General features: G+C 38.5%; 1 protein-coding gene across 1 annotated transcript; it reads left to right on the forward strand.

The window, feature by feature from the left end:
* The first annotated feature begins 1,379 nt into the window (after nucleotides 1–1,379).
* On the forward strand, nucleotides 1,380–13,043 carry LOC105445692 (sporozoite surface protein 2-like). The gene is made up of 3 exons (XM_030988602.1): nucleotides 1,380–1,566; nucleotides 9,237–9,443; nucleotides 10,255–13,043. Exons 1-3 carry the CDS (start codon nucleotides 1,463–1,465, stop codon nucleotides 11,900–11,902), a joined length of 1,959 nt encoding a protein of 652 aa, XP_030844462.1. The 5' UTR covers nucleotides 1,380–1,462; the 3' UTR covers nucleotides 11,903–13,043.
* Nucleotides 13,044–13,799: the final 756 nt, after the last annotated feature.

Consider the following 13,799-nt stretch of genomic DNA (forward strand, 5'->3'; position numbering starts at 1 on the left):
AGGTCATATTTGGTAAAAGCAACTGCGAGTCGTATAGTAAACAGTGTAGTCGTTCTGTGACGTATAGTTCAGGACAAGGTTAACCTGGCTGCCATGAAATAAAAGTTTGAGATAAAGAATATTATGTTCTTAATGTTTAAGATACACCTGTACAAACAACAACATCAACAATTAGGTCATATTTGCGAGAAGCAACTGCGCGTCTTAGTGTAATCATTCTGTGACGTATAGTTGAAGGCAAGGCTAACCTAGTTGCCATTATATTGATTCAAATAGAAGGTGGAAATAATAACACACTCCATTTTAAAGTTTGAGATGAACTCGTTAAAGAACGAATTGTTCTGATTTTTAAAGGTACAAGTAACAATATCAACAACGATTGTACATCTTGTAGGAGCCTATGTGTTGTTGTGTTTGGTACTTTGCAGCTACAGCATTTGCTCTGGTTCAAAATTAGGAATTGAGAGAACTACAGGACTACCATCTTAATGTTGTACAAATGATATAATACAGAAAACGGATACAAAATTTACATCATCTGGGGGGTGTTTAACAAAGATCCTAAGTCCAAACATAACTTTAAGTTAGACTTAAACATTATGGAGAGCCATTTGTAGTCTTAAAATAAATATATTCAAAAGCGAAAATTCAAGTATTTTAGACTTTATATAAATTCCACATCAAGAATAGGAAATCTCCTTGATAGTAGAAAATATGTATGATTTGAATGCCTTTTAAAATAACTTTTACAAAATATTTTCATAGATGCCAACGGCTTTCCATAATTGTTAATTCCAACTTAGAGATAAGTTCAACTTACAATCTTTGTGAAACACTCTCCAGGTACCGAAATAAAAAAACTTTAAAGGATTACGTAGGAAGGGTGGTTTTACGTTTCATGCTCCGCGCCATATTTCCTACTTAGTTGGTTTAGCACGCTACCTTACCTAAAACCCTAACTCTAAACCTAACCTAAACCCCAATTCCAACACCAACCAAACCATAGACGAATTGTGACGTAATGAAATAATGCCTGGATAAATTGTCATCGAAACAATGAACATGACGAACAGGTGTCAACAGCTCATATGGATTCGGATAAGTGTGTTTTTAGCACCGTTTTTAAAGGGTGTAAAGAAGAAGAAACCTTTAAATATGTGATGGGAGGATGTTCCACAAAATGGGAGCGGCCGCAGAGAGTGCTCCGTCACCGTAAGTTTTCTACTATTTTCATCAAAAATTAGTGTGGACTTCAAACTCCATCATCAAAATGTATATAAATCGGTTATCGCTTTAAAATCCCTGAGCGCACCTACTACCTTAGCTGACCTTCGCTGACCTCGCTCCTGAACTCTTCCGGTTTCAAAACCCCGGTTTATAAGAGGACAAAATCGGAGACATCTGGAGTTAAGGTGTCAGATCTGCAACCTTTGGTGGGCAGATAACGAAATTTGGTGGCAAGATGAGGACACTTATTCTAGCGGTTGTCGTCTGCCTTTTGACGGGGCAGGCTCTGGCTGTCACCTGCCCGGCAGGATGGGCTACCTTCGGCTACTCATGTTACAAGTAAGTGATAGGCTAGGGTACCACCGCCTTGATTTCTGCGGTTGGCGGATTGTTTTGGTGGTTGCTCGTTTTCAAAGATAATTAGTAATTATGATTATGATATGGCTTTGTTTATCTAAGGTAGCCTAATAGTAAGTGATAGGGTGCCACCGCCTTGCTATCTTGGGTTGGTGGATTGTTTTGGTGGTTGCTCATTTTAAAGATAATTAATAATTATGATAATAATATGACTTTGTTTATCTAGGGTAGCCTCATCAGTATCCATGTTCTCCTGGGTGCCAGTACAATCACATAATTACCTAGGCTTTAACCCGGCTACCATGCATGATGACTAGGTGCCAAGCGTTCGATGAATTTCTTCCTACCCCGTACACATCTACCACACCCGGGTAAAGAGTTGCAAATGTCGTTTAATATCTTGGCAAGGTGCACCAGGGAAATGGCAGCGATTATGGCTTTGTACATTTGGACGGTTAAATGCAAAAACGTGGAAATTTGTAATGGCGTAGCCCACACTCGTCTTAATTTATTGAAAGAAAAAAAAATGTATCGTCTGAAATAGTCACCATACCCTAAGTTTGAATATTATCGTCTCAAAATATGTATGTACACAGCAATGTCTTCTAACAATGTTTTAGTTTTGCATAATTTGTACGAAATAACGAGGAAGTCATGATGATATGAACGAACATGGCCATTTTTAATATTACATCACATTTTTAAGTTTCCTCAGTATAGTTTATCACGCTCTAATTCTAAATCAATCAATTTAAAGAAGTTCAACTGGAGACTCTAATTTATCATTTTTCCGAAACTCCAACGAGGATGGTATCTATTCGAAGGAATAGGGAACAGAATAAGGGTACATCTTTTTTTCTAGCTCTATAATCTTTGCATCTTTTTTCAGTTGATCGGGAAAGATTGTGTAATTAACATCAAGAAACACAAATTTGTAAAGTTTTAAGATAATCTTATTATCAGCGGAAGACACGTCTTAATCAGATCAGATGATCAGATAGACTAATCAGGAGGATTAACGACAGATCGCTTCTGGAATTGTTTGTATTGTGTTCTTGATCTCTACATAATCATTACATTATCATTTCCAGTCGTGAAAATCGTAGAAGCAACTGATTGTGAACAGACATTTTAAGGACGTGCGAAGGGTCACCTGCTAATGTGTTTACTTTGCACAATACCAGGAACTCTGGGCCTTGTGTATACCAGGGGAGTGTTTCACAAAGATTATAAGATCGACTTTAAGTTGGACTGAACTGTGGCAGGCTGTTCATGCCACTGTTTGCTCTCACCGTTTACTGGCATTGGTCTTTCAAGGGACGTACAAATCATGGTTCCAAATCTACAGAATTTACATTCTTTGATACTTCATTATTGAAGGAAAACATATATCTAAAGATCATAATGGTGAGAGCAACTATAGTGGCATGAACAGCCTGCCATAGTTAAGTCCATCTACTGAAAAAAAAATGATCTTAATCTTTGTAAAATACTTCCCAGGTGGTGATGCGTGCGCAGCTAAGAACATTACTGCAGAACGTCCTCAAGCATCATATCATAAAAAAGGGACAGAGAAATATAAAAACATACTTCCTTAACCCACGGTTGATAGGCCTATTATTAAGAGGATATTTCTATTAATAACCCGGTATAACCATGCCAAGAATATCATGTCGTGAGACTTGCCTCGTACCGGAGATTATGCTAATAACTGTGTTGGTTACTGCAAGGCCATCAGCACTGCCAACACCGTCATAATCACTACAACATGGTTACCGTCTAAAGGTTCAAATTGGCAATTTTTTTCCGGGGGAGGGGCGGCGGCTAGGGCGGCTATGGATGAAGTATCCACCAAGGCATTGAAACCGGGAAAGAGTTAACAAACACAGCTGAAATATATCATGTTCTCTCAAAGATTTAAAACATGTGCTTTTATGAAACGCATTCAGAAAGCGGGATTTAATTTTGTTACATTTTCTTCAAATACAAACAAAGTAATTGCCATATCCCCTCGAACTGGTCAATGTGTCTTAAGGGGATCTTAACACTTCGAGTTCGTGATTTGTCATTAATCAGTTATAATGTTAAAGCATGTTCGTTTTAAGGGAGAATACGCTGAGAGAGAAGGAAAGATAATAGTAACGGGGAAAATTATATAACAATCTGAGCCGGGAGACATGAAACCTCCTAACCATACTTTCAGGGGTATCTACTTCTTTTCTAAGATTTGATTTCAGTTTGTAGATTTTTTAATTGTGCATGAATCTATCAAACTGTGCTGAAAAATAGAATACAGATAGAAACAAATAACGTTTGGGGGTATATGTGTGCTTGGTTTTTCAATATCTGCTAGGCCAGTGCTAGGTCAAGGGAGCTGATTTAGCATGTAAACCGAGCAATTCGTTTTCCGACTATAGTGGATGCAGGGATCTCCCTGGTGGATTTTATCTTCATAGATTTCCCCAAACTACATCTTGAATATACGCATGCGCGACACATTACCGGCACAATCAATTTATTGAATTACACGAGTTGGCGTCAAATATAGGTTATTCCAAATATAAATCTTTAATTCAATTTTGGCAACTTTAAATGACGACTGGGAAACTTTTGGCCGGCTGCTCGACACCTTGGCAAAATCGAGGTGGAGAGAGCTTATTCAGACTTTCTGAACTCTGGCAACTTGCCCTGAAAATAATAAAAGGGGAAATATCAGAACAAAATAATTAATTTCTCATTAGGCTATAAGCACAAGAGGGGGTGAGTGTGAGTGCGTGATTGTGAGTGCGTGAGTGACCGCGCGTGTGTTTGTGTGTAAGGGGGAGCATCCCTACTGAAATTGTTGTTTACTAGTCGATGCAAAGAATTACAAGGAAAATCAAAAGGAAATGATAGGAATGGTAAGCTGTTAAGAAGAAATACAATTAGAATGTAAGAATTTGTGATTAAATGAGATATGACCATAGGTCTTAAAGCCAACAACAAAAAACAGCAGTGGTGTAATATTTAAGAGCCTGTCGATTTTTTTTTTATTTGGAATGTGGGGGGATTTCTCTCCGTTTGCTTCAAAGAGTTTTTGCGAACGTCTGAAAGATTGCATGGAAAGGGTGAAGATTATAGAAGCACGGTTACTTGTATTGTAACAGGATAGCTCTATTCTTGTAGACCTATGTCGGGAAAACCTTAAGTCTTCTTACCACCTTTGAGCGTTTTATCCTGTCTGCCTAACCTTTTTTTGGTAATGTGTATTTCACATCATTTTGTTGGTACTTCAGAGTATTATTATTTTGATATATGCATAAATATTGAATACAAAAGAGAAGATCATCAAAAACAAGAACATTCTATATAATAACTATAAATTTACAATGCGATCGCCTAATGTTACGCCTTTTACCCTTGTCGGCCTAACGTTCCAGTGAAAACGCCCCCCCCCCCCCAGCTTATGAAATTAGACTTGCGATGCCACTGGAGATGTGCGTGTCATACCGAAAGTTAACGCTAAAGTTGTCGTTCTGTTTTGAACCGATGAAAACAGAGGATGCTAAATTTAGGAGTGACCCGGTTTCACTTTCGAAATCTGCCTAGTGATTCACCTCAGGATTTTTCACGGTTTACAGAAGGGCTATACACTTGGGGGGGGGGGGGGGAAATGCATGCCTGGCCTCAGCTTTACCTTACATAAATGGATTTGAATGTATGAAACAGCAACAACAACAAATGTTTAGTAAGCATGGATAGACTGATATTAACATAGGAATATGGGAATATATGATTCTAATCACCTTTAGGGAAACTGAAAACGTACGTAAAAGGTTATCAAGGTATCATTTTATCAAGGTAAACCGATTTTTTGAATGGTTATTTTACTTTCCTTACCTAAGTCATGTATAGATTTAATGTCCTCTAGGCTCTAAATATACGGTTTGCTTGTAGATAATAATAATAATAATAATAATAATAATAATAATAATAATTAATGTATTAATCATATTTACCCACGGTAGCGGCGCTCACTATTATATTTTAAGAAATAATACGAGAGAGAGAGGGAGAGAGAGAGAGAGAAAAGAGGGAGAGAGAGAACGATCGGATATACCTTAAATCTATTATCTGCATCTACCAGTCTAATCAACACTCAGTTTAGGGAACAAAAATAAAACCTAGAGTTCAAACAACTGTCAATACTCTGCAATAGAACTTAAACTTGAATACCCAGGGCCGTTTCCATTGGTTTTAGTTTGTGGATGTTTCGTTTTCTTCATTTCATATTTTTGCTTCTTTGCTTGTTGGTTACTGCGATTATTTTGTGTTTTGTTTGTTCATTTTGCTTTCATTTCGAATATTTTGGGTTCAATAATTTCAGGAAACAGCAATCGTCAAAATTGTTCTTTAAATAGACAGTACAACGTGTGAATAAACAATAGACGATGAATATTGCAAAGCTCTATACCCAATCCCATATTAGCTTTAACTGAAGACTTTCAGATTACCAGTAACATACCATTTGAAAAGGCAAACTAAACGAAAGATTTTGATGCGAGGAAGCACAAACTGTTCCATAAACAATTATTTAGAACCGTGTGAACAACGAAACAACACGCAACGCACACGCATACGCACACAAAATATCAGAGTGACACATGTTTCTTATTAAATCGTAGTGTGTGGTAAGAATGACTTTTCGTAGTTATTTTTTAGAAATGGATCAGTAAAGTTTCGGGGGCAAAGAGTCCCTGAATCATTTCAGCATGCATGTTAAATATACATTCCCAAGCAGAATATGGGTAGTCCACCATACTCCAATTATAGGGTTCCTCTTCATCTACTGATTATTGAGTGTTTGCCAACTTTCTTCTAATGTACATGATCCCAATAATAAAAGCTTCGACCTAATGGCCTCAATCATTTGTCACTCCTAAGTGTTTATTAGGGCTCACTATTCTCCGAATTATAATATTAACTATGTATCCTGACTATGCGTTAGTTATTTATTAGTTTATTTATTTATTATCTATTCATTTATTCATTCTTTTTCCACTTGTGGCAAGAAATACTCCACAGACCAATCAAAAAAGGTTTGGGCAAAATCGGATAATTAATGAGAAAGTTATGAACTTTTGAAAAAAATATGTAAAACAATGGAAATCACTACACAAATTGCCAATTTGGTTATTAGTTTGTGACCTCATGTCCTCACTAATTATCAGTTGCTTTATATTTTTTAATTCAAATAAAAAACTGTTTTATTGTGGTTTACCGCGTCATATCTGAACGGACCTTCCAAAAATTTTAGTTGACAGTGTGTACGGTCCCCTGCGAGCCCCCTGGACTATTAATCTCCCGATGCATGACGGGAAGTGAAAAACTTTCTCTACGGAACCACAGCACAGACGTCATCCTTCCTGGTTACAGGTTACAGCTTTAGAATCATTTTGGGGTTCAGCAAAATGTCTTAAAGAGAAGGTTGACAAGATGAATAAATTATTAGCAAGCATTCTGATTTGCATTAACATATGGGGCAGAAAATCAGAAAAGAAAATTCGCAGGAAAATGATGTATGGTGAAAAGCCTGAATATTTGAGATATTTCGGGAAATGGTTATCGAACTTGGACCAAACATAACCGCATGTGTTTTAGTCCCATATTACCATATCCCTGTGCTGTGTTCTTTTCCTTAGTAAATGACTTATTTCCAGCAAGCAGTTTCTTAGTATTTTTGCATGATTCAAAGACCTTACGATGAAGTAATTCTTCTTTAAACAACATCATGATCAGCCTCTGTCTTCAAAATAACTATTGAAAGGACTTGATTCTTTTACAAAAAGAGTCCATGACAATTGACTCGACTTAAAGTTAAAGTGACTATAAATATCAAGTCGTTAAAAAACAAATCTTTATGCCGGAATAAAAGTTCTTTCAATTTGCGTATTGCTTCATCTGAGGCTCTTTCCCTCTCATAATAATAAAACGCTTTTGTTGCATTTCAGTTGAAGTCCCTCTTCAATAGACTAACAACATAATTGCCAAACGCGCGGGGGGGGGGGGGGGGTCTTATCCATACAACTTACAAGGGGATGCTTGGTGTTTCATATTTGGGCAGCCTCGATTTTGTTAACTTATTCTCGTAGATGGCGGCAGAGCCATAACGAAAGAGAATGACATTGGCACGTATGATATTTTGGGTTTAGTATTTTACTATAGATATGGGGTCATTGACATACCAGATTAGATTTAAGGTCAGGTTTTTGCATAGACTTTGGGTTAGTCTTGGCACATCGTAGAAGTTAGGAGGTCGATTGGTTTTAAAAACTAATTGCAGCAAAGTTATTCTCCTCTGATCCTATGTCATACAATCCAAATTATTTAATTGATATGCCAAACTAAATAAAACAATAATGATTGGATATTCAAGATGGAGTTATCATAGAACTCCATTGATCTCCTATATTTGGATCTCTCTATATATACAATGATACATGGATTGTTGAAACCAAACGCAAAAAAACGCATCATGAAAATGTTCACAATAAAATTTTAGAATGACAATGGCCATAATATAACCTTAAAATGACAATGGTCACAATATAACCTTAAAACGGGGTCATCTCTAGATCAAACGGTTGACACAGAAATCGACCTGGTTGTTATAGCAACCTATGGATAAACAATGAAACTGGAAAGGGCAGGTTCCGAATCCTGTAGGCTTTACTCATATCTGTAACCGAATATACGTCAAAATAACAGAAACAATTCGTTTATCTTTCGTTCATCTGAAGTCGGGTTTCCGCTTGATGTAGGTCTATCCTTAAACCAAATTATCAGAGGTTAGGATAAGAGAAGGAACCCGAACTAGTTTACAGCTTTCCCGGATTGTTATGGACAGGATTATTGAACATTTGAAGAAAAAGAGAAGAAAAACAATTGAAATAAACATGTGACCTAGATCTGAGCCTGGAGAAGAATTATTTCGCAATGTTTCAAACTTTCAATCAATGAATTGGTGGTATTTAGACCCGCATTATAAGCTTTTATCCGGAAGAACTTTAAGATGTGATAGCAAAGGCTTTCGAGACTACCAACTCCAAGTCAATTGCAGTAGAGCCTACGTATACTGGAATATGACTAAGGGAATTGCGTTAGGTTGATTTGTTGAAGGTTTTTGCCATCCTAAGATTTGTAATCATCGATATTTTATTATTATTATCATTAATATTAGTGTTATTTTTAAAATATTATTATCACTATTATTATTATCATTATAAACATTGTTATCATTATTGTTGATATTATTTTTTGTATAACTATTATCATTTTTATTAAGTTTTGTTATTATAATTATTTGTATCATTCTGGTTGATGTTATTGTTTTAAAACTAAGGCTACTGTATAATTATATCAATGTTCAATAAGTATACATTTACATCTGTTTGAAATTTGTGATCGACAATGTCTTGTAATTATTGCACTGCGAAGTGTTCAGTTCAGTAGGGCCATAACTTAAATTCAATTCTCTGCCTTATCTTCCTTTTATTACCCCCTCCCTCTCTTCCACGTCCAATAATACTCCCCTCTCCTCCTCTCCCCCTCTTCCCCCTCTTCCCCCTCTCCCCCTCCCTCCCTCCCTCCCCGTCGCCGCCTCCCCAACCCAGGTTCAACGCAGAACGGTTACCATGGATGGACGCGCACCGCCGGTGTAACATGGTCCAGGAATATGGTCCAAATGGACAGGTCTACCGCGCGGACCTGGTCACCATCGAGAGTCCCATGGAGGACAAGTTCGTCTACAACTGGCTCTATAAGACGGGAGCGTCTCAGAACAAAGTCTGGATCGGATTGGTTGAGAAGACTCAGAACATGTAAGAAATGTATTTTATTTCATAATAGTATTCATTCGTTTGGATTTTGGCCATTATCTCTCCCCTTCTTTTCTTTCTTTATTTCTCCTCTCTCTCCCTCTCTCTCTCTCTCCTTCTCTCTCCCTCTCTCTCCCTCTCTCTCTCTCTCTGCCTTTATTTCCACCTCTCCTCTCTCTGTCCCCTCTCCCCCTTTCTCCTCTCTCTCCGAAGTCTCTCTCTCTCTCTCTCTCTCTCTCCCCCCTCTCTTTTTCTCCCCTCATAATTATGTTGGGTCCATCATCGACATCCCATTACCATTTTGTCACTACTCTGCAGGTATGGTCAACAGGGGGTCCTATTACCAAATAGTCGTTTGTGAAAATATGTCTTTTGTGTAATGTTATATCACTGATTTAGGTGATAGCGGAAAACAATACTACATCCGCTATATATATATATATATAGTTATTGTAATACGATCCACCCTCATACTCTCATTTTCTATTTTCTTCAACCTATATGATTCCACTTTTTCTTCTCCATTTTTACAATTAATTAATAAGATTGACGTTAATTTGCATAATCATGATTTTGATATTCTCTCATTTTTTTTCATTACACTCCTCTTCCTTTCTCCTTATTTCTCCTTCCAATTCTTCTTTTAATCCTAAATCTTATTCCTCTTACTTTCTTTCTTGTCCTTAAGTTCATTTAAACAATCTTGGGATTATATTCAAGGTACATGTCCCTTAACATGATAAGCAGTAAGGTCCGAACACAAACTAAAATTACAAATTGCTTGTATATATATATATATATATTTTTTTTTTAGGTATCAGTGGATTGATCATACTCCTGTGGCGTACACCAACTGGAAGGTAGATCAACCCCAGTTAAACTGGCACCGACAAGCCGCCCACATCTTCAACGGTCGTGAGCTCCAAACCTGGGTCACATCGAACTGGAGAACCCCCATGTCCTACGTCTGCAAACTCCGATTCGGACCTCCTTATCGGGGACCGGGCGTTTCGATTCCACCCGGCAACCCGAACCAACCGGGTGGTCCGAATCAACCCACCAGGCCCTTGTACCCGAATCGACCAAACACACCTATTGTGCCAAACAACAGGCCATACAACCCGAATCGGCCAAATAATCCCAACAGGCCATACAACCCGAATCAGCCAAATAATCCTAACCGACCTATGAATCCGAATCAGCCATACAACCCTAACCAGCCTAACAACCCGAACCGACCCGTAAATCCAAACTTCCCAAACAACCCTAACCAGCCTTACAACCCGAACCGACCAGTGAATCCAAACTTCCCAAACAACCCTAACCAGCCTAACAACCCGAACCGACCCGTGAATCCAAACTTCCCAAACAACCCTAACCAGCCTAACAACCCAAACCGACCCGTGAATCCAAACTTCCCAAACAACCCTAACCAGCCTAACAACCCGAACCGACCCGTGAATCCAAACTTCCCAAACAACCCTAACCAGCCTAACAACCCAAACCGACCCGTGAATCCAAACTTCCCAAACAACCCTAACCAGCCTAACAACCCAAACCGACCCGTGAATCCAAACTTCCCAAACAACCCTAACCAGCCTAACAACCCAAACCGACCCGTGAATCCAAACTTCCCAAACAACCCTAACCAGCCTAACAACCCAAACCGACCCGTGAATCCAAACTTCCCAAACAACCCTAACCAGCCTAACAACCCGAACCGACCCGTGAATCCAAACTTCCCAAACAACCCTAACCAGCCTAACAACCCAAACCGACCCATGAATCCAAATCAGCCAAACAACCCGAACCAGCCTAACAATCCGAACCGACCCGTGAATCCAAACTTCCCAAACAACCCTAACCAGCCTAACAACCCGAACCGACCCGTGAATCCAAACTTCCCAAACAACCCTAACCAGCCTAACAACCCAAACCGACCTATGAATCCAAATCAGCCAAACAACCCGAACCAGCCTAACAATCCGAACCGACCCGTGAATCCAAACTTCCCAAACAACCCTAACCAGCCTAACAATCCGAACCGACCCGTGAATCCAAACTTCCCAAACAACCCTAACCAGCCTAACAATCCGAACCGACCCGTGAATCCAAACTTCCCAAACAACCCGAACCAGCCTAACAACCCGAACCGACCCGTGAATCCAAACTTCCCAAACAACCCTAACCAGCCTAACAACCCGAATCGACCCGTGAATCCAAACTTCCCAAACAACCCGAACCAGCCGAACCGACCCCAGAACCCTAATTGGCCTAACCAACCAAACCAACCCCAGAACCCTAACCAACCGAACAGACCCCAGAACCCGAATTGGCCTAACCAACCGAACCAACCCCAGAACCCTAACCAACCGAACAGACCCCAGAACCCTAATTGGCCTAACCAACCGAACCAACCCCAGAACCCAAATAATCCCAACCAGCCTCCATTCAGGGGTTAAACGGACTACAACATCTTTGTCTAGCCTACATGTCCAAGTGAAAGGGGAAGTCATTATGCAGTGACATTTTAATATTTAACGCTAGTCATTTATCGATCTGTAGGCCTGAAACCTATTTTCTGTTATTGAAGTCACAACACGAAAACGCTTTCTTTAATGTGATGAATTAAGAAACCGGTTCGAAAGGCAAAAAGGGTGCGTTTATTGAATCAAAGATGATTGCACCCCCACCATATATCCGTACCCTATTCCCCCTCCCCATCAGTTTCCTAGCATTTCAAACCCTCTTGTAAGACTGTTGCGCCCCCGGCCGCACCCGTAAACTGAACCACCTGAACTCAAAGCAGCACGCGGGCTACGCCACTGTGTTAGGCCATGCCGAATCAAATCAGTATCTGTTTTATGTTAGTCTATAAAGAAACAGATGTCGAAATCGGGGACATAAGACTTTGTAATTAGCGGAAATTGCAGAACAAAATAACTTCAGAAGAGGGCATTTCATATAGAAATGAACACTAATGCACTTATGTACTCGTGGAAATAAAGGTCTTCCACTCTTTCCCTTTTCCCCTTCTGAATCTTGGTTTTGTTGAGAGTTGCGCCCTCAAGCTATTCAATCATGTCAATAGCTTGGAAAATTCAAATTTTGTTTCCCCTAAGACACCTCCCTTCCCGCGTCCAATCGCCCTTTTAAATGGTTGTTCTTACACTACGCCGATGTGTTTATGTATATAGTGTATGTGTTTTTGTTTTTTCACCTAGCAATGTGATGTGATTTTGGATGTTTTACCGTAATAATGTATAGTTCTTGTTTTTCAGTTGATAGACTTTTAAAAGAGTCAGCACACACTTTTCGAAAAGCTTTGTAATAAATATTTAATTTTTATTAAAATAATACACTTTTTGTTACTTTTAAATTCTCTAAAAAAATTAGATTTTTTTAATTTCAGGAAGATCATTATTGTATAAAACTCAGACTTTTTTTATCAGTATGAAGAACGAAATACGATTCCGAACTAGCGGCGATTGATGTAATTGCCATTATCATGAATATTACTGTACAGCTTTTCAACGATTTTATGGAATTATGTTTCACTACATTGTATTAAACTGAATTTGATGAAATTCAATTAATCATGTACATTTTTGTGATTCTTGCATTCTTAGTTGATGGTTAAAATCTAGGTAACCTACCAATTAAAACCGAACAAAATGCCTGATACAAAACGAAATTGAAGAGCATATCGTTACAAATACAGTTTAGAAAAGTTAGGAGGAAAGAATGTGGAATATTTTACATTTCAGTGAAGGAAACAAAGGTAAATCAATAAAACAAGCTTAAAGATATAGACCGGTAGTGGTAAAATTGCTGTTCAAGGGTTCTTGATGCAAACAATCCATTTAATATGGTTTAAATATCGCCTTCAGAGGTTTAGATGGTAATACTTAAACCTAAATTCGCAAAAGACAGAAATATATGCCCAAATGCATTTGCGATATCTATCCAGGCCTGATCGATATGATAATTTACCAAATATATCAATTAGAAAGCGGTTTCCCGGCAAAATTTGTGTCATCACGAATTAGTCAAAATATATTCTTTCACACGATTGGTTATCAGAGCTTCCATTTCATTTTTTTAGAGGGGGGGGGGGCGTATCCAAAACTGGTCTATACCTTTAAGCCAAGAAAACTACAAAATATAGCTTTTATCGTGATATGTGATTACGGGAGGAGAAATGGGCATTGAAAGCACCGCAGTATCCGTCTAGTATATTTGACATAATTTAATCATTCGTTTCTTCAATATCTTATCGTACTTATATTTTTAAAGAGGTGTGACGATTTGTGCTAAAGAGTTGAAGACTGTAAGAGAGGCATAACATGATCGAGAGAC

Source organism: Strongylocentrotus purpuratus, unplaced genomic scaffold, assembly GCF_000002235.5.
Source record: "Strongylocentrotus purpuratus isolate Spur 01 unplaced genomic scaffold, Spur_5.0 spur5_scaffold_17, whole genome shotgun sequence".
Taxonomy (NCBI): domain Eukaryota; kingdom Metazoa; phylum Echinodermata; class Echinoidea; order Camarodonta; family Strongylocentrotidae; genus Strongylocentrotus; species Strongylocentrotus purpuratus.

Coding starts and splice junctions, on each gene's coding strand:
- LOC105445692 (XM_030988602.1), top strand. CDS start 1,463: ATGAGGACACTTATTCTAGCGGTTGTCGTCTGCCTTTTGACGGGGCAG. Junction 1,567..9,236: donor TTCGGCTACTCATGTTACAA/GTAAGTGATAGG, acceptor TCCCCAACCCAG/GTTCAACGCAGAACGGTTAC. Junction 9,444..10,254: donor GTTGAGAAGACTCAGAACAT/GTAAGAAATGTA, acceptor TTTTTTTTTTAG/GTATCAGTGGATTGATCATA.